This window comes from Pyrus communis, chromosome 8 (assembly GCF_041283825.1).
Source record: "Pyrus communis isolate YQ-2024b chromosome 8, ASM4128382v1, whole genome shotgun sequence".
In the NCBI taxonomy this organism is placed as follows: domain Eukaryota; kingdom Viridiplantae; phylum Streptophyta; class Magnoliopsida; order Rosales; family Rosaceae; genus Pyrus; species Pyrus communis.
The window spans coordinates 16712644-16739884 of record NC_142572.1 but is presented as its reverse complement, the minus strand read 5'-3'; the positions used below and the strand labels follow the sequence as shown (position 1 = coordinate 16739884).

Here is a 27241-nt window from a genome sequence, read left to right as displayed (position 1 = left end):
GTTTGTTACATAATCGTTGATCGGTTTATAAATTTAGTCTCCCTAATTAATAATATCCCTGAAATTATGTCGTGTTGAATTCGACATCATTCGGAAATAAAAGTCAAGTAATGTGTGTCAAAAATTATAGTTAGTCGTCTGGGGATGACTTTTTTGCCACAATATTTGTTGCCGTTTAAGAGGCCACTTGAAGTCTGACCAATTCTTGTAATTGACTCGGCTCAGGATTGTATGTATATGCGTTTGCTCGAAAAACAATTCAGAACAATTAGGAGAAAATCAAATCAAGAACGTTTGTCATGTTGAAGATTAAGAACCAAACACCAATAATCTCAATTTTGTGTGCTTAAATAGTATCACTTGTAAGATTATTACTTGTTTGAATGAATTTTCTTTACCATTCATACATGCGAGAACAGAGCATGTACTTAAGGTGCATGAAATCACCAACTTTATTCACCAAAACATGTTCATAGTGATTTGTTCATTTGATTGTTAATATCTTTACTTGTATAATTTAAATAAGATTTAAAGTGGACTATTATTCTTGAAAGTGTAATTACCTAGAAGATTCAATTGATGCCTTGATTAACTAACCATGTCCACAAGAATGCAATAATTAATTTGAAAAGTCTGGAATAGGTCGAACTAAAACTTGTTTTGGATATCTACAAGTTTTGGGTCAAAGTTGTAGGGGAAAAGATCTCTATATAAGGCGTAGATAGGTACTCAAGGTTCCTACACTCAATTATCTTGTCATCACCCCGTTATTTAACGTTCAATATTTTTGCTATCTGCATTTTTCTTCCAGTTCATAAATAGTACCTACTTACCGTTTCCTTCCTACGTACCCTTCCCTGTACCGAGTATCATTCATAATATGTCTTCTCTTTTTTCTCAAATGGAGAGAGCAAGATCATTTCTTCAGTCTCCCACTTATGGAAACCTCGTCACTGTTCTTAGCATTGACGGAGGTGGTATCCGAGGGATTATCCCCGGAACTATACTCAGCTTCCTGGAGTCTGAGCTTCAGGTATAAATATCAATTCAAACCCATAATTTAACTTCAAATTAAAAGATTTTAAACGTCACTTTAATTTATCTCATGTAGAATAATATGCTTGCACACTCTAACTAATCTTCACCTTAATTTGTTGGTCATATGCAGAAGCTGGATGGTGAGGGTGTAAGGTTAGCAGATTACTTTGATGTGATTGCAGGGACTAGCACAGGTGGCCTCGTGACTGCCATGCTTACCACTCCAGATGAACATGATCGTCCCTTGTTCTCTGCTAAAGATATTAACGCTTTCTATCTCGAACACTGCCCGAAAATCTTCCCCCAGGACAGGTACCTACTTAAATATTACAAACTTAACTTGAAATCTGTTTGAAAGGGACCTTGCATGTTCTTATAAGCTTATCATGAATACATACATACAAGTTTTGAAATCTTCTCTCTCTGCTTCTTTTCTTTCATATATTTCACATGTATATAGTGGCTAACAATCAGATATCTTTTTTTCTTGTACAACAGCGCTCCACTATTTGGTAAAGCCGTGGATATGGTAAAAGCTATGACAGGACCAAAGTATGATGGGAAGTATCTGCATGAGATAGTGAAGGAAAAATTAGGAGACAAACGATTGAACGACACATTGACTAACGTTATAATCCCAACTTTCGATATAAAGCGGCTCCAACCAACCATCTTCTCCAGCTATGAGGTTGGTTAATTTTTTGATACTATCAGCTTGGAATAATTTTATGAACAGTTTGCTAGCTCTATCTCTATGTATATTTATTTTGTATATATGTTGGAAATTTTAGGCCAAGAAGAAGAGTAGCATAAATGCTTTACTCTCGGACATATGCATTGCAACTTCAGCAGCCCCAACTTATCTTCCAGCACATCATTTTGAAACAAAAACTTCCACTGGTGAAACAAGAGAATTCGATCTCATTGATGGTGCTGTCGCGGCTAATAACCCGGTATACATTAACACATAGTTGTCATAGTTAGGGAATATGGATAAATTTAATGTAAAGACTGTGGCTTGCCACCAGTTGTCTCTCTTTAAATAAAAAACACCTATATTTCATGTAAAAATATCTATTCATGACAATATAATTACCAACTAGAACTACGGCTTCATCTAATAATATTTGTTCATTTATCAGGCTTTGGTTGCTATTGGCGAAGTGACGCGGGAAGTTCACCAGGGAAATTCCGACTTCAGCTTTTCCATGAGACCAACTGATTATGGTCGGTTCTTAGTTGTATCGTTGGGTACTGGTTCACCAAAATGTGAGGAGAAGTACCATGCCAATGACGTAGCTAAATGGGGTCTTGCGGCATGGTTGACCAGCGGAGGTTCTTGTCCACTGGTCGATGTATTTACCCAAGCCAGTAGTGATATGGTAGATTTTCACCTTGCCACTGTTTTCCAAGCTCTTAACTGTGAGAAAAGTTATCTCCGAATTCAGGTATGTATACGTCGACCCTTCTATATATGTTTGATATACTTACACTTCTGACAACATAACATACTTATATTGCTATATAAATCTAGATGGTATATAAATTCAAGCAACATCAATTATATGTCGAAACATATTTAAGTGAGGAAAATTTATGTTTGTAGGATGATACATTGGAGAAGACAGTGTCTTCAGTGGACATTGCTACGGAGGAAAACTTGAATAATCTTATAAAAGTCGGAGAGAAATTGCTGAAAAAGCCTGTTTCTAGGGTGAATTTGGATACCGGTGTATTTGAACCAGCCCATCAATCTACAAATGAGGAGGCTCTCGTAAGGTAGATATAATTTAATCACCATTCACCAAATATCTCCAATATATACGTATGTTAGCATGATCATATGTTCATAATATTGATTAAACATTGCTGACTACTATTCGTTTTCTTAATTATTAATCAATCTATATGTGCTGCAGGATTGCTGGAATTCTGTCTAGGGAGAGGAAGGTCCGTGAAACGAGATCACCACATGGAAAGGGCGCCGTAACCAGCTCCAACTGATGATCACAACTCAGCCTGCTCTCTCTCACAAACACTTGTTATTCCCTTCAATAAATTTTTTTTTTTTTTTTTTGGAAAATTAGTTAATAGATACATTTTAGTTTAAAAAAATAACACTATATAGAAAATTAATTAACCATACGGTGAAATTAGTGCTAATTAAATTACTCTTGTAATTCAGTGCTGAAATTCACTATTTTCTCTCCCAATAAAGACCACTCAACTTGTTGGTTTTGATTATTTTTCATCTTGTAATTCTTTATTTGATTATTTTTTTCATCTTTTAATTCTTTATTTGATTATTTTTTCATATATAACCAAATTATGCAAAAAAGATTAATTAACTATCCCAATATTGCCAACTGACTAAAGTTTGAGCAGTTCCGACCAAAATATATAATTTTTCCATTTTGCTTCAGCCTTCTGTGTTTTTATTTCATTCGTTTGGTTGCTTGCTGGTACGAAAAATAAATCTTTAAAATCAATTCTTTGACGGGTCCATGAGAAACAAATTCAATCACGAAATAGAGTCAAACATTGGGTTAGCGTTTCCCACACTCGGAAGAAAACTATTCCAACACAATTTTTTTTTTTTTTTTAAAAGAATAATCTAAACAGTAAGATGGATTATTTGCCCCCAACTTGACTTTATTACAACAATTTAAATATCAATCAAATTAATTGGAAAAACAAAAGAGTCATGAATTTTATCCAAAAATCAAAAACAAAAGAATCATGGCTAGTTTGGTCATAGAGTCATAGCTAGGGCCATATATCAGTTAGGATTTGCGGATTTGGATCCTCGCCAGATTCCCTCCCTGGGGATCCTAAGGATCAATGCACGTGAACCGTTGATCAAAAATCGTGCAGTCACAATTAAATGTTTTTTATATTTTTAAAAGTAAAGTAATCTCATTTTGCGTGAAAAATATAAAAAAGAAAAAAAATTGTGACCGCCCGATTTTTTTATCAACGGTCCACATGCGTTGATCCCCAGGATCCCCAGGAAGGGAATCCGGCGAGCATTCAAATCCAGGATTTGCAGCATGTCCAACGGGTGACCTTGCAAGGCGAAGCCACTTCTCTTCAGATAATAGTTTTGCAAACCTAGAGAATCACAAGTTACAACTTTCTGTTACTACTAAAATTCTACCTCAAAAATTATGGAAATTTATATCTGGTTTTGGTAATTGATATGGTGTACCTAGTTAGAGCCTCTTCATTGGACTCGTGTTTACAAGGCTCGACCCTGCCAGTCTCCAAATTAACCCTAGAAACTGTTTTTTCAACAGGCCTTCACCCACTTTGAGAAGATCATCCAAATTCTTCTTATCGGCTGTCCACAGAAGATACTTGTCCTGTTAATGTGTCATCCTGCATTTTTATTTATTCCATTCAATTGTCTTATTACAATTAATATACATATATATATATTCCATGCATAGTATTAAGTTGGTAACTCAGATTAGAACCTGTTTTGGACTCCTAACAATTAAAAACGCTTATGATAATGTTTGGAAGAAAAAACATGTATATATAGATTAAACGTTTTTTAGAGAAACACTTGAATTTTTAACATATTTGTAACAGAAACACTTCTAATAAAAGTGCTTTATGAGCAAAACTATTCTTACAAAAGAGATTTCAAATGAGCCTTAACATAGTGTCTTTTGTATCAATTTCATTGATAATCAAGGTAGTTAAATAATAAATGTAATCTCTATGTGCAGGATTATATTTCTCATATTTTAACGAGAAGTTGTTGACTGTTTGGCATGGTGTTGTTCACCCGGAGTTCATTGGTGAGGGGCGTGCTCTCAAAAAGTGTAGGACCCTTCGCCTTTGGGTTTAGGGGAGGGGATAATATCCTTTAATACTCTTATTTTTTTTTCTCTATTATTTAAAAGTTTTCAACAAAAGGAATTGTAAATTCAAGGTTCTTTATCTCATCAATGTAAGATGTATTTTCAACACGTCTTCTTTGTCACATCCCGGTCTGAGTCCCCATCACATCCCGAACTTGACTCCACCGTAGCACGATATTGTCTGCTTTGGGCCCCCACCACGCCCTCACGATTTTGTTTCTGGGAACTCACACGAGAACTTCCCAATGGATCACCCATCCTGGGATTGCTCTCGCGCGAACTCGATTAACTTCGGAGTTCCAATGGAACCCGAAGCCAGTGAGCTCCCAAAATGCCTCGTGCTAGGTAGAGATGAAAATATACATATAAGGCATAGAGGATCCACTCCTCTAGGCGATGTGAGATGTTACATTCTTACATGTGGGTATTTTTAAGTCTAGCAAGTGGATAACTTAAATTGGGTGACGTAGAACATGTGTGGCCGTTGGGCTTCATATGTAAGACAACTTGCTATGATACAATGAAAAAAGTTGAGTTTCTACCATAAAACCAATTGACAAGATGATGAGTCCAATTACTTAGAAGCATATGCAAAGATTCCTTCTCCCATCAATGTGAAATTTATTCTCAACAAATAATAACTAATAACTGGTAAAATTAATTTAAGTACCTGAATTCGAAGGTAATTATCATCCGAGTGAAGGGCTTGAAAAACCACAGAAAAATGATAATCACATGCATATCAGAACTTGATTGACTGAAAACATCAATTAATGGGGTTCCACCCACCGCTGGTTAACCAATCTAATAAACCCCATTTGGCTGCAGAATGTGCACGGTATTTGAACTCAGCTTTTGGCGAGATATCACTAGAAATCGCCCGTAGTCCATGGGCTTGATAGGGAAGAAATCTTCACTCCCATTTATTATTGTCTTTGTCACTTCACCAATTGCAACTATAGTCTGGAATAAGACCAAAAATAATGTTGGAAGACATTTAATTAACCAAATAACGTTTAACCTGTTATAAAAGGTCTTAAGCTCGAATTAGTTTTTATATATACCAGATTATTCGCAGCCATACCTCCATCTATAAGGTTAAAATCTTTTACATGGGTCAGTTGTTTCAAAATAGTGAGCTGGGAGATACGTAGCTGAGGTTGCAATGCATATGTCTGAGAGTAAAGCGTCAAAACATGGTTTACTTTTCACCTGAGCACCCAAGAAAAGCAGATATTAAATTCAGCTATATATCTTCTTTTTTGGTTGCTATAAACGGGGGAAAAAATAACAAACCTACCTCATAGCTGGAAAATATAGTTGGTTGGAGCTGTTTTATGTCAAATGTGGGAATGACAATATTAGTCAATGTCTGGTGCAGTTTTTTAGAACCAAGTTTCTGCCCGACCAAGTCATGTAGATACATCCCATCATATTTTGGCCCTGATAGGGCTTTGATAATCTTCGTCATTTTCGGAAACAATGGACAACTGTTGTTTAAAACGTTAATGTTCATATTAGAAACTATATATGCAGGGCGAGAGGGTTTTTTTTTTTTTTTTTTTTTTTTTTTTTTTTTTTTTTTGGGGGGTTAAGAAAAAGTTCTGTATCAATATTAAAACAAAAATTGACATGAACATGTAGACATTACTGTTTCTGGGGGAAGATTTTGGGGCAGTGAGTGAGGTAGAATTCCTTAATATCCTTGGCAGCAAACACCGGGTGGTTGTTCTCATCTGGGGTTGCAAGCATAGCAGTCACCAGAACACCAGTGCTTGTTCCTGCAATCACATCGAAATAGTCAGCGATTCTTGCATCCTCAACATCCAACTTCTGCAACGTGATCAATGAAATTCGAGATTTAGTATGTAATGTGAAATATTAATATAATTTAGCAACTGTTCTCTGACATGCAATTAATAAGGATGCATATGAAGACGACATTGAATATTCTGACTACCTGAAGCTCAGATTCAAGGTAACCAAGAATCGTTCCTGGGATAAGTCCTCTTATTCCACCCCCATCGATGCTGAGAATCGTTATCAAGTTTCCGTAAGTTGGGGCCTGTAATGGTATACTCTTGGTTCTGTCCATGACACTTTCACACAGAGAGAGAGAGAGAGAGAGAGAGAGAGAGAGAGAGAGAGAGAGAGAGAGAGAGAGATGGATTCTAGAAGAGGCTTTAAGCAAATATATGGCTAGACTTTTTTGGTGAGTTAGCCTTTGAGAGTACAACGGTACTTATAGACTCCTCTTGCATCAAGTTTCCAAGAATATCAACCAAGTTACTGGATCATATGCATGCATGCACCCAACTAAGTGCAATTTCAGTGGATTATAATTTGATTCAACTATTCTGGAGTAGCTTCTTGGATAGAGCTCATCAAGTTGCATGGCAGGTTAATTATAAACATGAAAATCATTTTGTATCTAATCATAAATTGTTTACTAATCTCTGTGAGATAATGCAGACTGGTAGGTGAGACTCCAAGCATAAGACTTGTTGGTTATAATGTGAAGCCATATTGGAGGATTAATAAGAAATGCACTAAGCTTAGACAAATTCAAACCCCTTGATATGATCATGAACTGCCTAGCGTTAAAGCAAACCTCCATCAAGCATGCAGCTAATATTTTAAGCTTATTAATATTATTAAGGTTATCAAGTTCTTCTGTGCAGCTGCGTTCAATCAAGCCACATGATGATAAGATTCCTTGTCAAAACTGTACGCGTTGTATATATTTTGATTCGTGTAAGGCGGCAATGTACTTTAGCAGCAACTTAAGAAGGTCAATCCGAAGGCCAAAAGTTGATAGTGTGATTGATCTATTGGCCAAATGTAAACCACTTGTAAGATGTAAAAAAATTGGTCTACCATTCAATTATGTCTGCATATAACTTCAACTTGATGGTAAAGTAATGCTGCATAATTTAATCAAGTTCTATATTGTCATGATTATTTCGTTTACTTTTGATTAAGGGCGTATGTAGTATTTTGTCGTCCTGTCAGTAACCTTATACTTCAGCAATACCATAATCATTGTATGATTCTAATCCTCCTGTCAACAAGGGAGAGGAAAATAGTTTGGTTCTGTTTTTTCATGCCGTGTATATATCACACTGCAGTTCAGAAAATAATTTTTTCCACAAAATTATCCAGCTTAATTGAATGTGCCCTGCGGTAACTTGGAGATATATATGCTTCTCTTTAGCAGAACACATGACTGATATAATTAAATTAGGCTTCAATATAACTAAAGTGAAAATTAACTTATATTTTGATTGAACTTGCTGAAGTGATGATTCAAAATTACATGTTGTGAGAGGTAGGAATTTCAGTGGTTTTTAGAGCATACTGTACATACATATTTAAAACCATTGAGTATATAAGCACACTACACCGCAGTGAGTTGGATGAATTTTATAAAGAAAAAATTGAAAAGCAAAGAATCACAATGACTCTATTAGAGGATTTGTTCGACAAGATTTGAAGGATGCAAAAATAGATCATAAGATTGCAGTATGTTCATCAGATTAATAAGTCTGCAATATTTCTCCAACATATAAGGCTTTGTTAGCTATACTCCAGTAATTTCTCAAGAAAAAACCAGTGCAACTATGCACAGATCAGCAAAAAACTAAATTTCAATTAATAAAACGGATCGACACTCCTGATGTAACAAAATTCTACGACAGTTAATTGGTTAGAAAGCTGAGCTCGAATAAGTTGCAACTAGTCTCACATTGCTGAATACTCACACTTGCCAGACTATACAAGCCATGTAGTTACGTTAGGGACAATATCAGTGTTGATTAGTAGTGTGCCGCTGACCCACCTCTCTGAAAATGCAGGTATTGTTATGAACCAAAAAGAAAGCCATCCCTAGTGATCCATGCTTAATGTTTTACTGATCATTAATTTGTGTTCATGTCTGATGCTGTGCTTTGGGGGTGTTCATTTGAAAAACCAAATAGGGAGCTTGTACTTTCTGGCTGAATGATTCATATATTGATGCCAAGAGACCGGTTCTTCCGCCCATGTGATTGTTCATGGTACTATAAAAAAAAATGCTCTAAATTAGTAAGTGCAACCCCCAGAGGCCGAGTTAGATGGTGGCCGGCGTTCTTCTTTTACCAAATATGACTTTATCCCTCAATTTTTAAAGTCGCTGCGCAATTAAACTAAAGCTTGTGGACTTGTTGGTAACAGTCACATTCCAACTTGACTAATGCACAATTATATTAATATTGTCTCATTCCAACTGACCAAATAGTCAAGTTAATTTGTGACCAACGTTTCCAACAGTGATGTATCTACGATTCTGCATGCAACATTAATACCTTTACAGAGAAAGAAAAAAAACCCTCAAACCTTTTGTTTAAACAAGCAACAAAGTGCCAAACAAAAAAACTTCTTAAAGTGGAATGTTGTAATATCGCTCTCTAGGTAATATACTAAGAAGAGTTGGTGAATTTATGCCGTTTTATCGAAAGAGCTCCAAAGGTCTCCCCACAAGTACGTGCATAATATAACACAGAAATATGGGTGATAATTTAAAAACAATTTGACACGGAAAGGAATTTTTGCTTGCAATACTTTTAACTTTATTTTTGATGAATCACAATAAAGGAACACATTTGCAAACCCACCGGGGATTTATTCGATTACATAAAGAATATTAAAGAATTTAGTATGTTGGATTATTGTCTCCTCCCATACCTAAAAACTTACAAATATTGAATTTACTACCTGAACAATGTACTAAATCAAAGAATCATGAGCTGTGTACACACCGGGGATTTATTCGATTACATAAAGAATATTAAAGAATTTAGTATGTTGGATTATTGGCTCCTCCCATACCTAAAAACTTACAAATATTGAATTTACTACCTGAACAGTATACTAAATCAAAGAATCATGAGCTGTGTACACAAAGATTAAAATGTGTATTTGATGATCAGTTGGATTTTGCAATACATTGACCCTGTGGCGACTTTGCAAGACGAAGCCACTTTTCTTCAGAGAGTAGTTTTGCAAACCTGCAAAGCATAAGTTACAATATTCAGATTTTGGATCAATTAAAATCAGAGCAGATATTAGCATATAGAATGTGGTAATATATATTGGGAACTGATATATGATCTGTATACCTTATAAGGGCTTCTTCATTAGTCTCATGATTGCAAGCTTCGAATTTTCCTGTCTCTAAATTAACCCTAGAAACAGGTTGCTTCAATAGGCCTTCACCAACTTTCACAAGATTGTCCAAATTCTTCTCTGTTGCTATATCCACAGAAGATATGTCCCCATGCAGCTTGTCATCCTGCGAATTATTTTTTTTCATTCAAATGAATTTTTTAATAAATCTGAACCTTCAATCTTTGTCTTGACTCCAATAATTATTTTATGCATGTTATTAGTCGAATAGATAAGTATACCTGAATTCGAAGGTAATTTTTCTCCGAGTGAAGGGCTTGGAAAACCACAGAAAGGTTGAGATCAACCATATCAGCAGTTGCGTGACTGAAAACATTGATGATCGGTGTCGAGCCTCCGCTGGTTAACCAATTTAATAAGCCCCATTTAGATGCATCATGTGCGTTATATTTCAATTCAGCTTTTGGTGAGCCAGTTCCTAATGATATGACTAGAAATCGTCCATAGTCCATAGGTTTGATAGGAAAGAAGTCCGGGCTCCCCTTGATTATTTGCTTTGTCACTTCACCAATAGCAACTAAAGTCTGAAAATTGTCTTGAAGTTATTTTCCTGTACAATATTTATTTTAAAAGAATCTAATATTCGTTATTTTATCTATTTATAATATGTACCGGATTATTTGCAGCCACTCCACCATCGATTAGGTTGAATTCTCTAACATTTCCATTGTGGTCCTTGGTTTCAAAATAATGAGCTGGAAGATAAGTTGGTGCTGCTGAGGTTGCAATGCATATGTCTGAGACTAAGGCATCAAAAGATGGCTTATGTTTCACCTGATCGATCACCCAAGAAAAGTGGATATTATAACTCAGCGACAGATATATGTCCAGCAAGGCATGTAAGGGTAAAATTAAACCTTGAGAACAAACCGAAGAGGTGAAGAGAAGAAGGTGAACCTCAAAGCTAGAAAAGATTGTTGGCTGGAGATTCTTTATGTCAAATGTAGGAATGACAACATTAGTCAATGTCTGGTGGAGCTTTTTTTCACCAAGCTTTTGCCTAACCAAGCTATGCAGATAATTCCCATTGTACTTTGGTCCTGTTAGACTTTTGATAATCTTCGTAATATAAGGAAACAACCAACAACTGTCAATTATTAAACCTAAGATTAGAAACCAGGAAGAAAGTATTTATATCCAAAAACGTTGCAATATGCAAATTAGTTATATCAAAGTTATGCAAATTATCATTACGTATTTTGGGGGAAGATTTTAGGGCTCTCAGTAAGATAGAAGTCCTTTATATCTTTGGCAGCAAATACAGGACGGTTATTCTCATCTGGAGTTGTTAGCATGGCAGTCACAAGACCACCTGTACTTGTTCCTGAAATCACATCAAAATAGTCGGCAAGTCTTGCATCCTCACCATCCAGCTTCTGCAACACGATGAACAAAAATATAGATTAGTAATTAAATTCATATACGACATTAATTCCTTTTGCAACAGTTGTTAATAAAATATAGAGTACTAGCATTATAAGAGAGATGGTTAAGAAGTGAACTGGATAACCATATTATGCATGCAAGGTGAAGATGACCAAATATGTATACTAGCACGTTAAAGTTAAAGCATCGGACTCAAAATTGAATGGTAACGTTTGATTGAGAAGTCTTGAATTTTATGTCTTGTGATGCAAGGCTTAAAGAACACACAATGAGGTTATGTGCATATCCTCAAAAACTAGCAACGCATACTGGATGCATGATTTGCAAATGAATGTGTTTTGTGAAATGCAAGTCGTAAAACATTTATATCTATATATTCCTCACATGAGATTAACCTAAGATATTCATATTCTACCTGAAGCTCGGATTCTAGGAAAGCAAGGATGGTTCCTGGGATAAGTCCTCTTATTCCACCCCCATCAATGCTTAGAACAGTGATTATGTTTCCATAAGTTGGGGGCTGAAGGGGAATGCTGGTGGTTCTTTCCATGACACTTGAGAGTTTTGAAATGCTGCTGTATATAAAAGGGAGCTGAAGAGAATGAGTCTGAACTTAGAAAATGCTTTAGAAAAATAGCTAGCTAGAGTTCTTTGGTGAGTTTTCCCTTAAGAGAAATATAGGTATTTATAGACTCCCTATTACACTCATTTTCCAAGAGATATCCAAGTCAATGGATTACATGCGCCCCCACATTCCCTTAAGATCAAATAAGCAAGAATGTCTATGCGATGCAAAATTTTGACCCGGTTTGTATATTTCTTCGATATGGTCTGAGTTGAACTCGGCATCTTTTCTAAACAACAAAACGATATATAATTAACTAATTGTTCATACCTAGTCCAGCTGTGCCCCGTGTGCTAGAGAGAAAATGTTCATTGCTCCCCTAGCTAGGTCATGGACAAACATATATATTTGAGAATTCAAGACTTGTAGGTGAGACTCCAGGAGAATTGTAGGTAAGAGTGATTAGGTGAAACAACTGAGGTTAGAAAACATAAGGGAAACAGCTTGTTAGGCCAAACCTCTGCTCATGAAATTTGCATAACATCTAAAGTAACCTCCATCAAGCAAACTAGTACTGCTTTAGATTTTTAATTATTAAATCAGTTTCTTTTGTGCGGCCAACATACTATGAAGGAATCATGATAAGATTGATGCTGCATTCAAAGGTTTAGTAGAATATATCATATCATATATAACACGCTACAATTAGTTTGATTCGCAAAAGGCGGCGATGATTAACAGGGGCATAGCAGGTTTACAAGGTCAATTAGGATGAACAACAATGGAACAAAGTAGTCAAAATCGTGCATGATGATAATAAAGAGATGTATGGTATCTCAAGGAAATGTCCATGACTTAATCATATTCTATGGTTATATGTGTCTCCTGTACCTTGATTAGGACGGAAATTATTGACCTATATATAACCTATCTTGCACTATTATATTGTAAGCATTATGGATCCGGATCAGCATTGCATCATCTTCTACAATTATACAGTATTCTGGATACAGCGAAAAAAAAAAACATTTTGCTCCATTTCTCATTGTCCCATACCATATAGTGTTAGCGCAGACTATAAATTTGGAATTTTTTACTGGTCATTCATTTCCTGAATTCTAAGTTAAAGTTTTTAACTGATCAAAGTTTGCAAGCACACTAAATCAGGGAGGTAATTAGCTGTCAGTGGCTGGCTGAAGCTAATCCCTCCAGCTTAGTTCCTCATCAATTAAGAATTCACTGCATTTCTAATCTTATCCGGATACAACAGAGTTCTGTAACTTTGTTCTGGTGCGTATATAGGATGGCGGCTTCTTGTAGTTGTATTGGATACTATTGCATACATACAAAGATTTCTTTTCTACATTAAGTCTCATTCAGACTTTTGGCCTTTTCATAATTTTTCCCCATATGAAAACAGCTTCAACTTAATTATTTGTGCCCTAGGGTAACCGGAAGATATAAGAATGATATGCTGAAATGCTAATTCAAGATATGTACGTGCATAAGCAGTCCAAATTAGTACACGAGTGTTCAAATTTTTTTTCCTAAGATTCAGACAATCAATGATGAATGCACAGAAGCAAAAATATCGTAAGAAAGTATGGTTAACTGAGTCTGCAAAACTATACTGTTCACTGTTGACTCAGTAACGTATGTTTTTCCTCCAGGTGGATGCCACGCTGAGGAAAAAATGTGTATCACACCGTACTCAAATGATCAAACTCCGAATTCACAGTCCAAGAAAAAAGTTTGACAATTAGTTCTTCTGAGAATAAAAAACCTTTGTTTTTTTTTTTTTTTGGTTCAAGTGATAAGAAATTGAACTGGCAGCTTTGAGGTTCTTGGTCGCAAGTTGGTGACATATTTCATTGCGTACGGGCACGACACTAATATTTAAAACTTATCGAACAAGAGTTCGAGACAGAAATAAAATATTCTGAGAGTTTTTACTAAAGTTACTCTCTTCTCAGACGTACATAGCAGCCGTAGAAGAAAATCATAAAGGGCTAGTCTTGATTCTAGAACTGCAAGTTATTGTCGTCAAACGTTGGTAGCATTCCAACAGATTTTGTAATGAAGGTGGAAAATTTTAAACATGCAGAAAAAGAAACCATCACCAGCATCATTTATTTGATCACTTTTCTTGTGTCCAAAACATAAGAAAACAAAGTTTTAACCATCCAACATAGGTACTGATAACATATAGAATCCAAAACCCTTACTTTAGAAAAGGGGCCTATGGCATATATATGGTTATTATTATATTTAGTGATGGATTGTCCTGACGGTTAAGGTCTTTCTTCTCCACTTACTATGTTCCTGGTTGAAATACTCCCCCCACCCTCCCTCCCTTCTCCCAAAAAAAAAAAACCATCTCTCCCGTAGTTTGTAATTTAGAGTAGTAATATAGCTCGTACTAAAAAACAAAAAGAATTTTAATGACTTATAGATTTGGACTATTTTCTAATTTCTAAGCAGATTTTATTGCATTAGTTTTCAAGCCGAGTTGGTTTGGAAGTGCTTTTAAAATAGCTAAAAGTGCTTTTGGTGAAAATATTTTTGGAACCAATCTTTAGTAAAAATGCAAGTAAATCCTGAAAAGACACTTAAAGTGCTTCTTGCAAAAAGCACTTCAAGTGCATTTAGAACCCAAAAATATTTTCTTTAAAAGCGCTTTCAATCATTTTAAGCACTTACAAACGATCCCGTATTTGCACTACTTTTATTCAGGTCAAGATACAACACAAGTACTCAAAATTTTATGTCATGCTTAATTAGTCGGCCGCCCTAGTATCGTCGATGATAAGGCCTGATCACGAAGGCTTAATTAAATGCCGACCTGCACTGTTAGAGTATATTCAATGGATAAAGATTGTGACACTTGTCATTCATATGTAAAGTTAGTTAGTGAAGGTTGTTAGATTCTATTGCTTATAAATAGAAGTGTGATGTAATAACTTCTTCATTAAGAAATACAACGATATCAAATTTTCCTCTTCTTTCTCTCTTTTCAAATCCTCTATTTCTCTTTCTAAGATACATATTCAAGAACTATCAGATTGATCAGGTATGGTTAACATGGTATCAGAGCAGGTTGTCTTTCATGTGAAAGCCCAAGGGCCACACGTGCTTACGCGTCACCCATTTTGTCCACATGTAGACTTGAAAATCGACCACACGTGCAGGGGCGTATTGAGATTTGATGATGTGAGCAAAAGTTTGTCCCACGTCAGTGATGGACATGCCTTGCTATAGGTTTATAAGCCCATGCATGGTATCACTCGCAGAAATTGCAAACACATCCTTGATCCTCTGACGTGCTTCCGCTACTCTTTGTCTCTCTTCGCTGAGTTCTTCATCTCAGTTTCTTCATTTCTCAAGGTTGGTGATTTTGGTCACAATTTCTAGGGTTTGCAGTGTTCATACCCTTCAATTTCTAGGGATTTTTACTACGATTCTCTGTTCTTCATGATATCAGTGTTCGAAAAGATTTGTGTGATAGTTCTTCTTACTTCTCTGAATCAATTGATTTCTACAATCATGGTGACTGCTTTACAACTACAGATTGTTCAATCGCCGATTACTTCATTTATTTCCACTGTTTCTACATCTGTGAATGTTAAACTTGATGATTCTAATTACTTGAACTGGCAATTTCAAATGCAATTATTACTTGATGGCCATGGACTCTCTAGATTTGTTGATAGTACTTATCCATGTCCTGCTAGATTGGTTAATTGCTTATTTAAAATAATACCCCTAATTCTTCCACACAAGTTGAAAATGATGAATATATTGTTTGGAAGATGCATGATCATGCACTGATGCAATTGATCATTGCTACTTTGTCTCCAATTGCTGTTTCTTGTGCAATTGGAAGCACTAGTACTCAGGATTTGTGGACAAGGCTGAAAGAACATTTTTCTATTGTCCTTTGACTAAGCATTTTTCAGAAGAAAATCCAATCTTCAAACTATCAAAAAGGGGTCAGATTCTATGTCACAATATATTTAGAAAATTAAAGAGGTTAGAGATTACCTCTCAGCTACTGGTGTTCACTTTGAAGATAAAGACATTGTGACTCTTGCCTTGAATGGATTATCACCTAAGTATAACACTTTTAGGACAGTTATAAAGGGGGGCTGAAAATGTTGTTTCTCTTAAAGACTTTAGGTCTTAACTTCCTGTTGAGGAATTAGTTGTGGAAAATAGTGTGAATTCACAGTTTCTTTCTGCAATGGTAGCTAACAATGTTTCCACAGAGTCTAAAAACACAAATGTGCAACCCCAACAACAATTTCACAACAACTACGAACCTTTTTCTGAACAATCAACTTACTTCTCAAGATGATCTAGACAAGTTAATGAAAACAAGCATAAGGGAAGGGGCAAATTCAATCAAGGGTCTAGATTCCCTAGACAGTCTTATAATGTGTATCCCACTTCTGCATCAGGTGTTCTTTGCAGTACCCTAAGTGGTGGTTCATCTTCTCCTTCAGTTATTTGCCAACTGTGTAATACATTTGGTCATTCTGCTTTTTTTAGGGCATTAAACCACCACCAAAACAAGGTTGTCATATATGTGGAAAACATAATCACTCCATTTGGTTTTGTTTCTACAATGAAAAGGGTCCTAACTACATTAGTTCACCTCAGTTTTCTCAGCCTAGTATGTCTTATGCTCCATCTACACCTATGACTTGTTACTTCTATCCTATGCTCCATAACCATCTACTTCACAGCCTCCAATTCATGCCATGAACACTATGATTTCTTAGCCATCTCAGACTGTTACTCCACAGTGGACATCTCAATTTTGGCTTGCTGATTCTGGAGCTACAATTCACATGACTTCTGATCTTCAAAATTTGTCATTGGCATCTCCATATCTTGCAAATGAAACAGTTCAAACTGTTAATTGTGAAGGTTTGAAAGTGTCTCACATTGGTAGCAGCATTATCAAACCTTCAGTTCATCTAATTAAACTCTATCCATTTTATATTTTCCACAATTATCTCATAACTTGCTATCAGTTCACAAGATTTGTCTTGACAATAACTGCTGGCTTATTTTCGATGCCTATTGTTTTTGGATCCAAGATAAAGCCACATGGAGGATCTTGTATAAAGGACTGTGCAGTGATGGTCTATATCATATCCCTTCACTTGCTCGACCACAAATAAGCATTCAACAAGCTATTGCATGCTTTAGAAGACTTGTCAACTCCAATCTTTGGCATAGTTGTTTAGGTCATCCATTTAACCCTACTGTTGCTTAGGATTGCTGTTATCTCTTATGCTAAAGATGTTAATCCTGCACTGTGTAATAGCTGTTTAGAGGGAAAGTTCACTAACCTACTATTTCAATCTAGGTCTCATCAATCCATTGTTCCTTTTGAGATTGTTCATAGTGACCTATAGGGTCCTGCACCATGTAATTCAATGGATGGTTTTAAATACTATGTCACTTTTATTGATGTGTGTGATAGATTTTGTTAGTTATTCCCTCTTGTTAATAAATCAGACTTATTTGCTTCCTTTGTTTCATTCTGTGTGCATTTGTGCAAAATCAATTCTCAACTTCTGTTAAAACCTTACAAACTGATGGAGGTGGAGAATATGTCAATCATAAATTACATACTTTCTTGCAAGACAAGGGAATTATCCATAACAAATCATGTCCCTAACCCCTGAACAAAATGGCCTAGCTGAGAGAAAACATAGGCACATCATTAAGCCTGCCATTACCTAGCTACAACATGCTTAACTTCCTTCCCCATTTTGGTCTTTTGCTTGTCAAACTCCTGTGTATCTTATCAATAGAATGCCATCATCACTTTTACAACACAAATCCCCATTTCAACTCTTGTTTAGCAAATTACCTGTTATATCTCATCTGAAGATATTTGGCTGCTCATGTTTTCCATTATTAAGACCATAAAATAAATCCAAACTGCAAGCTAAAACAACTAGATGTGTGTTTCTTGGCTATGCATCTTAATACAAAGGGTATATCTGTTTTGATGTCTTTAAACACAAGGTTTATATTTCTGGACATGTGTTTTTCAATGAACTAGAGTTTCTTTATTCTAGTTTGATAAAACAATCTACACAACTCTATGCTTCTTCTATTCCTAGTGTTGCTTTACCACCACTATTAGTCACAACTCTTGACAATGTACTAGTGTCTCCATCATTACCCTCTGTATCATAACATCCGTCACAACCTTTATCAAGTTCTTCATATGTCCCTAGTTCACAATATGTACTTGCTGCTCCACTTTTCCATAGTTATGTACCATATGCTGCTTCTGAGTCCATTACTGGCATTACAAGTAAGTCATCCTCACTCTCTGTAGATCATTTGTTTGATCCTGAAAGTGTTCTTCCCCTTGCTCCACTCAACATGCATCCAATGCAGACTAGAAGCAAATATGGAATAATTAAAAAGAAGGCCTTATTGACAGTTCTAGATGATTCTGCAACTGTGGATTTGTCTTTGGATGAACCTACTACATACAAAACTGCATTTAAGGTTCCAGTTTGGCTTAAAGCAATTCAGGAGGAAATTTGAGCTTTACATTCTCAGGGCACATGGTCTTTGGTTTCTCTTGCTTCACAGAAGAACTTAGTTGGATGCAAGTGGTTTTTTAAGATCAAGAAGAACTCAGATGGTACTATTGCCAGACATAAAGCTAGGTTGGTGGTAAAAAGGTTCAGTCAAGAACCAGGACTTGATTATAGAGAGACATTTAGTCCAGTTGTTAAACCTACTACTGTTAGGTTGGTTTTGGCTTTAGCTGCACATCATGGATGGAAATTGAGGCAACTTGATGTTAAAAATGCATTCTTGCATGGCTTGTTGCAGGAAGAAGTGTACATGTCTCAACCTCCTGGTTTTGTAGATGCACAGAATCCCCATTTAATTTGCAAACTTCATAAGTCTCTATATGGCTTGAAGGAAGCTCCGAGAGTATGGAATGAAAGGTTCACTGCATTTTTACCTACCATTGGTTTTCAATCCACTTATTCAGATTCTTATTTATTTGTGAAGAAGATTGGCAGTGATATCGTGATTTTCCTTCTTTGTGTGGATGACATTATAATCATAGGGAGCTCTTCATTTGTCATTCAACATGTTATTCACTCTATCACATCTGAGTTTGATATAAACGACTTGGGTGACCTGCACTATTTTCTTGGCATTCAAATCACCTCAATGAAATCTGGGTTGTTCTTGTTTCAGTTCAAGTATGTGGAGGATTTGCTGCACAAAACTGAGATGTTTGATTCTAAAAGTTGTGATACACCTTGTTTACCTTACAACAAGCTTCTCAAGGATGATGGGGTTCCCTACAACAATCCCGCTGCATATACAAAAATTGTAGGTGCCCTACAATATCTCACATTTACAAGGCCTGATATTGCTTTTTCAGTGCACCAAGTCTGCCAGTTTATGCAAACTCCAATGGTTTCACACTATATTGTTGGGTACTTGAAGGGTACAATGCATCATGGTATTATTTATTCAAAAGGCCCCAGATATTCAAATGACACCTGGATGGTAAGTGCTGGCCGCCACTCGAGAGTGACGAAAGCCATGAATATATGAATTTGCGAGGACATAAAGCGACATGTGATCCAAAAGTCATACAACAAACAATAATCACAAGGATTATGCAAACCCTAAGAGGCAATAATAATAATCCAAATTAAACATGAACAAAAAAGAATGTCCAACGGCCACAAATCCGAAATAAAAGATGTACGAATATGTCTAGAGCATACCACTAAATGGAAGTACTAGTGAAAGGTAAGACATCAAGTTAGAATTATTCATTAAGAAGCCATACGCAAGTGGAAGAACGCAAGATCACTGGTAGGAAAATGCCTCGAAGCTCGGGTTGTATTCCTCGTCACTATGTCTTGAAGGGGGCGTAAATAAAAAAAATAAAAAATAAATAACAAAAGTGAGTAGACCGAAGGCAAAATGTGCGTACGGTAAAATCATCTTTAAAAGTGATAGTGAATCGTCCGAAGGCAAAACTACCAGGTCTCAAAAATCAGCATGACGATATACTCAACTAGGGGTATTATAGTTGCCCGAAGGAATAACCACCACCCGAAGGTGAAGCTGTACAACTCTGGGTTACGTTGGTGAAGAAATAGGGTAGGTCCTATCACCCAAAGGTGAAGTTGTACAACTTTGGGTTACGCCAGAGAAGATATATATATATATATATATATATATATATATATATATATATATAGACACACACACATAACACACCGACACTAGCCGTGGCTAGTGAAGCTGGGAGTATGTCATAAATATCCCCAACTATGTCATATAGCCATAGACGTTTACATACTTGTGTTGTGTGCATGTGCTGTATGATAACCCACTAGATAGGCACGAAAAACATATCTCAAAAACTCATACCAAGCTTACCATTTAAAATCTTATCATCTAAAATCATAAACAAGCCATAAATGTGATTCCTCTAAATATGCTATTTATAAACCATAAATGGGTAAGCCATTAATATTTCGTAAAAAAAATTTAAATAATCATAAGTTCTCCATAACCATAATTATAGAAATCCGTAAAACATATTATAAAACATAATCAATTCAAGAAATATGAAATGCATGCAAGCCTAATATTTTATAAAAACATGCAATTTAAGAAGGGGTCCATTCGCAAATATTTCGCTACTGAGGAGCCCCATTAAAAAAAAAAAAAAAAAAAAAAAACACTCTACTAAAGCGATCAAATTTGGGAAAACAAACAGCGGATTCAGATTCGATACATTGAAAAACCTAAGGAGGGACTTTGGGTTCCCCCACGCACCGCCGCACATTGCCATAAGGCGGCAGCCTGAGAGGTCACGCGCCGCGAGTAAAAGCATACTCGCCTTCTTCAAATTTCTGAAGTTTTTTTCTAGATTTTACTTCCAAATTCAAGAGCTCATTCCGAGCTCTATGCAAGCCCAAATCGAGTGATTCAAAAGCTAGTTAAGAATGTGGAGATGAGGTTTATACCCTTAGGAGGCCCAACAGAGATCGAGTTGGCCGAAAAAATGGCTAGAAGATGGCCAAACGACCACGATTCTCCATCTCCAGATTTCATAAAAATGCTTCCCCGAGTTGTTTCCATGTTTAAACCTTCACCAAAACCATTTTATTCAACAACTATGTAATCTAGACCACGTGGGAAGAAGATTGAAGGGTGGCTCATGACTTACCTTTGCTGAGGACGGCGATAACTCGCCAGGAAAATTTGCACAGTAAAGGCACTACTGTGCTAAGCAAGAAAATGAGGGGGAGAAAATGGTCATGTCTCAGTCAAGGATTTGGGAGGAAGGTTGCTTGAGAATGATGCTTACCAAAGTGATAAGGTGGTTTGTGATGATGGTTTTGGCTGTACAGAGAGAAAGAGATGAGAGTTAGGGTGAGGGAGACAAGGCACGTGAATGGCAGAGAAAAAGAGGTGAGAAAGGGAGAGGAGTAGTACAATTTAAATTATAAGAAAAGAGAGGGAGAAATGAATCTAGAAAAAATGATAGAGAGCTAGGGGACACGAGACAAATATGTGGGCCCTAATGGCTCACAAAAAAAGTTACAGAATACGAAACAGGAAAACTAATTACGAACGTAAAATTACCTAAATATCATTGACGCTTAACTTCGTAAAAACTTCATTTTAACTCTAAAATCAATTTCGCTCTTGCCTACGCGTTCGTAGTGATAAGCACTACAAGAATAAAATAAAAGAAAAAATTCCTACATGTCAACAGATGAAAGTCAACATTTTTGTCGTGAGGCGTCTTTTTGTAATTTTAACTAATTAAAATGTGAATTTTAAGACAGGTCGTTACAGATTTATTATTAAAAGCTTTCAGTGATGTTAACTGGGCTGAAGATCCAAATGATCACAGGTCAACAACAGGTTTGGTTGTGTTTTTGGGATCCAATCTTATTTCCTGGTCTTCTAAGAAGCAATATATGGTATCACAATCTTCCACAGAGGCAGAATATCGTGCAATGTCCACTACTTCAGCTGAATTCCATTGGATTCAACGGTTTCTTTCATTTATGCAGATTCAAGTCATTGCTCCTCCTGTGTTATTTTGTGATAACTTGTCTACGATTACCCTATCTTTTAATCATGTTTAGCATCAGAAAACCAAGCATATCGAAGTTGATGTTCATTTCATTCGAGAACGAATTGCCAAGAAGCAACTTGGAGTGCAGTTTGTGTCTTCTCGAGAGTAGTTTGCATATATACTAACTAAGGGTCTCAGTGCACCCTTCTTTCGAACCCACTGCAACAATCCCATGCTTGGATTCCCCAACCATGATCTTGAGGGGAGATGTTAGAGTATATTCGATGGATAGAGATTGTGACACTTGTCATTCATATGTGAAGTTAGTTAGTGAAGGTTGTTAGATTTTGTTGCTTATAAATACAAATGTGATGTAATAACTTCTTCATTAAGAAATACAAAGATATCAGATTTTCCTCTTCTTTCTCTCTCTTCGAATCCTCTATTTCTCTCTTTAAGATACATATTCAAGAACTATCAGATTGATTAGCTGTGAACCATGCACATGGTTTAAAGAGATTTTCTATAATAGAATCTATATTATATAAGCAGAAGTTTAATTACCAAGATAGAACAATTTAACACACTTAACACCTTATAAGAACCTGTTCATTAGTCTCATTTTTGCAAGACTTTCCAAATTCTCCTTGGTGGAAACATCACCCAGTATCTACCAAGATTATGTTTTGTATCCTTATTTCAGCCATTCCATTTAATAACTAGGTTGAATAACATATTAACAATGAATACACACACACACACACACACACACACACACACTACTACAAAAGAGGCTATCATTGGCGGTGTAAAAACCGAAAATAAAACCCAATTATTGTAGGATTTTTGGTAAAAATCCAACATAAAGTCGTGCAATGTCGGATAGGTGAAGCGACATCATTGCCACCGTCACCAAAATGGTATTGATGTCGGTTAGTCCCTTTAATGCGCCACCAAGAAGCAAAGTAATATAAAATAAAAAAGAACAACATCGCTTAAAAGCGACCTCCAACATTACGTCGGTTAGAAGCGACGTTAATTTCTGACATGATGGCGGTTCTAAGTGACGTCAAGCAATAATTAAAGAATTAAAATATCAAACCTACTATCGATCCTAACCGACATCAACAGTTAAAATAATAAATTAATCAAACCTACCGTCGGTTCGAACCGACATTACCTAACATCTCGATACATAAAATATTTCTTGTGTTGTCGTCCATAAGCGACACCAAATATTTTAATAATAAAAAAAAATTAAAATTAATTAATAATCATAAAAAAATTTATATAAAAAATAATTCCCAACATATTTTAGGCCAAAGCAAACATTAATAAAATTAATAACAATTATCTACCATAACAAACATTTTATATCACACATAACATACAAAAACTCATCCACCATAACAAACTCGACTGGTTTATCAGTATAATACGTTTTTTTTTAAATTTATTTCTATACTCTTTATGTGCATGCTCTGCAATCTTAAGCGTCATGTGGCGGATCATTGGCATTTTTACTATATCTTCTTCTTGAAAAATAACATTGTCCTAAATTCATCAAAAAAATCCAAGCTAATTAATTATTATTATAATCATTGACTTATTCCACAATCGTCAAGTAAAAATATTTATACCTTTATTCTATTGCAAAACACTTCCTTGTCTTCTTCCTTCATCAAACGCCAATCTCTAACCATTGGAATATTTCTGTAATCTCTAACCTTTGCCGCTACATGTCTAGAAAATGCACTAGAATTATCACTAATGCATTCTCCAGATGAATCAAATGAACAAGGCTGTTCTTTCCAACTGGGAATTGAGGGTCCGCGTCTCCGTTGAGTTGATCCTTACAAATACAGAAAAAACAGTTAAAACCCAAGAAACAAAAAATAAATTTTCAATTTAAGCATAATACTAGTTAGACTACAAAGAAGAAACATAAATTAATAATCATAATAATTTAAAAATGAACCACCCTCTAACTCTTCCCCTTCGAATTGGAGTTTCTCATAATGTTGATCTTCAAAATGTTGATCCATAGCACAAGTTTCTGGAAGGAGAAGGAGAAAAACTGAAACGGGGGAAGAAAGAGACGCACAAGGAAGATGGAGCACAGATGAAATGGGGATGGAGAAGAAGAAAGACAGAAATGATGGCACGGATGAAATGGGGAAGAAGGGTTTTAAATATGGATACTGAGTTAGAGTCGGTTAAAACCGACATTGACTGCATGACGTCGAAATAAAAGTCACTAGCGTCAAAATAAATTAAGCTTGGCATCGATTGAAGCTGACACCAAGTTCTGACAGACTTTACTGATATGCATGTCAAATTAAATGAAGCCTGACAAACTTTATTGAAGTTCAGGCGGCGTCGGTTTAATGAAAATTGGTGTCGTTTATAACCGACAATAGATTCTGACAGACTTTATTGAAATACACGGAGCATCGGTTAAAAACGACAGCACATCTGACACACTAGCTGCGGACTGACAGTCCCCTTCCCAAGTGACTGATTGAATTTCTCTTCCCAAGTCACTTTACGTCGCTTTTAACCAACACTACTCACATGGTGTTGAATTAAGAAATGCAAGCAGGAAAATTCCCGCCTAAGTATTTCAAATAATCCAACCAATGGCGTTGGATAAAAGCGACAGAAAACTATTTTGAAAAAAAAAAATGTTTAACCCAAAGAAAAAAATTAACCAGCGTTTTTTTTTTAAATGTTATCTCATATAATATTTTAAGATTTTAATAACTAAAATACGCAATAAAAAACAAAAATATAATTTTATGATAAAATATCATCACATACGAATTGAAACATAGTCTAATTAATATCATCACATACGGTAATGATTCATGAAAATGAGTCTCTTCCATGCCAACCCTTGTATGGAAAATTTCATTGTCAAGTATCCGATCATCCAAATTAGGTATGGCATAAACATCAATATGAATACAATGACCCTATATGAATACAATGAATGAACTCGATCTTCAATTTTAAAATATTTACACTAGTGGATACCACAAAATCTTATGTTATACTTAATGAAAGTATGAATAAACTCTTAAGTATTAGTGAACTAGTGTTTTGATGGGATACACATTCTACGAAACTAGTTTCAATGATCCAACTGTCAAACATATTTGTATATACTTCGAGATCGTATACACCAAAAATTGCAAAAAAACAAACATTCAGAGATCAAGTAACGGGACAAAACTTTTCGAAGGTTATAAAATGAAAAATCCCGATTTAAAAGTTATTTTAACTCTGATTTTGATTATTTTTTATAGCTACACTCTTTGATCCTATATGAATACAATGAATGAATTCGATCTTCAATTTAAAATATTTACACTAGTGGATACCACAAAATCTTATGTTATACTTAATGAAAATATAAATAAACTCTAAGTGTTAGTGGATCTATTGTTTTGATAGGTACGCATCCTACGAAACTAATTTCAACAATCTAACCATCAAACTTTTTTGTGTTACACCCCACCCCCAATTATTTTGTAAATTTCATATTTTCCCCCAAAAAGTTTTTGAAAATTTCTTTTTGGTCCCTTATCTTAATCTAATCCGGACCCTTTATCTCGATTTCTCTTCTCCCCCACACTGCCACATGGCAAACACCCAACTCCCATTCTCTTTCTGGAAAGATGATCAAAAGGGTTTAGAACTTACCATCGTGATTGGAATTCGAGAAAATACTTCGAAGCTCATCCTCCATACCGGAGCTCGGTAACTCTTTCGCCTTCGTCGAGTTTCAATGATGCCAGAAGGGAGCTCAAGGATGGTGGTGTTGTTTGTTGGTGAGAAAAGCCCTTGGAAGGGACTGAGATGGAGAGAGCCGAGAGGGAGAGAGAGTTAAGGAAGGGTGAGACAGAGAGTGACAGAGAAACAACAAGAGTGAGAGAGACATGCAGATCGAGAAACTCGTCACTGGTTGAAAACTAACCCCTTTGTACTTGCTTTGGACGTCAAAACCAAGAAGAACCAGTTCGGGGATACTTTCTTAGTTTTCCAGCGAGCACCGCCCCTTTCGAGGTAGTTTCCGGCCAAACAATAGGGAATTGGCCGGCATGCAAGGTATCAATCTCTTCGTCTTGTCGAGTACTACAACTTTCCTTTTTGTTTCACCCAATTTCGTTGAGTATTGAAGAAGTTATATTCATTTGTATCTTACCCAGTTTCCGGCGGACACCCATGGCTTCTAGGCCGTTTTCCGGCCAACTTCGGTCACAATGACAGGAACCAAGGGTATATTTCGATTCGTTGCCTTCGGGGTTTCAATTTGGTATATTGAATGACATGTTTTGGTTGAGTTTTGAGCTCCATCGGAGCGTGGGAATTCTCCGGCCGAAATCCGGCCTTCTCCTTCCTTGGAATCCGGTGACCCACCAAACCCAAGGCCTTTGGGCCTTTCCTGCCAAGCCCAACCCAAACCCATTTCCTTTTTATTTTAATTTTAGTTAAATTGTTTTAAACCAAATAGGGCCTTTTGGGCCATTTTCTGTTAAGGGCTTGAGCCCGATCCCCCTAAACCCTTTCAAAACAAGCCTTTGGGCCTTGAGAAAACTAGGGCCTTTGGCCCGTGTAGCAAAACCCTAAACCCTTGGGCTTTAGGACCTAAGCCCTAATCCAGATCCAAAACCCTAAGCCCAAGACCCTTTGACCCGGTTTAACTATTTGACCCGTTGACTCCGTCAACAGTCAGCGTTGACTTTGACTTTGACCGGTCAACGGTCAACGTTGACTTTTTCGGGTTTTCGTCCGAGACCCTCCTAGGCTAATTTCGACGTCTTGAACCTGTTTCTGATGTCCGTTTTTTCAAAATAAGTCATTTGGCTAGAGTTTGCCTATATGTACCCTTTATGTGCTTAGGGGCAATTAATTGTGGCATTTCCGTCTTTCCTAATTGCGTGGCTCTTCGGCAGCTGAGTAATGTGAGTGGACCCTTTCTAAAATTACATGATTTCATAGTTTAATTGCATAAATGAAAAGCATGCCTTACGAGTTTATGAATTG

The 27241-nt window shown here is 36.1% G+C and overlaps 2 protein-coding genes, 1 long non-coding RNA gene and 1 pseudogene across 4 annotated transcripts; 1 reads left to right on the top strand and 3 right to left on the bottom strand.

The window, feature by feature from the left end:
• Nucleotides 1–740: 740 nt before the first annotated feature.
• On the top strand, nucleotides 741–3282 carry LOC137718592 (patatin-like protein 2). Its single transcript, XM_068458141.2, has 7 exons — nucleotides 741–1033; nucleotides 1169–1350; nucleotides 1537–1726; nucleotides 1830–1991; nucleotides 2181–2486; nucleotides 2645–2817; nucleotides 2958–3282. Exons 1-7 carry the CDS (start codon nucleotides 881–883, stop codon nucleotides 3040–3042), a joined length of 1251 nt encoding a protein of 416 aa, XP_068314242.1. The 5' UTR covers nucleotides 741–880; the 3' UTR covers nucleotides 3043–3282.
• A 2282-nt stretch (nucleotides 3283–5564) lies between these two features.
• On the bottom strand, nucleotides 5565–7261 carry LOC137716965 (patatin-like protein 2; annotated as a pseudogene). The gene is made up of 4 exons (XR_015965587.1): nucleotides 6868–7261; nucleotides 6559–6740; nucleotides 6208–6397; nucleotides 5565–6119 (listed from the first exon to the last, which is right to left on the bottom strand). The product of XR_015965587.1 is annotated as a patatin-like protein 2 (transcript).
• Nucleotides 7262–9613: 2352 nt separating this feature from the next.
• LOC137718809 (patatin-like protein 2) lies at nucleotides 9614–12158 on the bottom strand. Its single transcript, XM_068458344.2, has 7 exons — nucleotides 11932–12158; nucleotides 11325–11506; nucleotides 11028–11217; nucleotides 10743–10904; nucleotides 10352–10654; nucleotides 10064–10236; nucleotides 9614–9952 (listed from the first exon to the last, which is right to left on the bottom strand). Exons 1-7 carry the CDS (start codon nucleotides 12064–12066, stop codon nucleotides 9871–9873), a joined length of 1227 nt encoding a protein of 408 aa, XP_068314445.2. The 5' UTR covers nucleotides 12067–12158; the 3' UTR covers nucleotides 9614–9870.
• Nucleotides 12159–19780: 7622 nt separating this feature from the next.
• Nucleotides 19781–21517, bottom strand: LOC148695209 (uncharacterized). The gene is made up of 3 exons (XR_015965497.1): nucleotides 21332–21517; nucleotides 21129–21251; nucleotides 19781–20008 (listed from the first exon to the last, which is right to left on the bottom strand). It is a non-coding gene; the product is annotated as an uncharacterized LOC148695209 (long non-coding RNA).
• Nucleotides 21518–27241: the final 5724 nt, after the last annotated feature.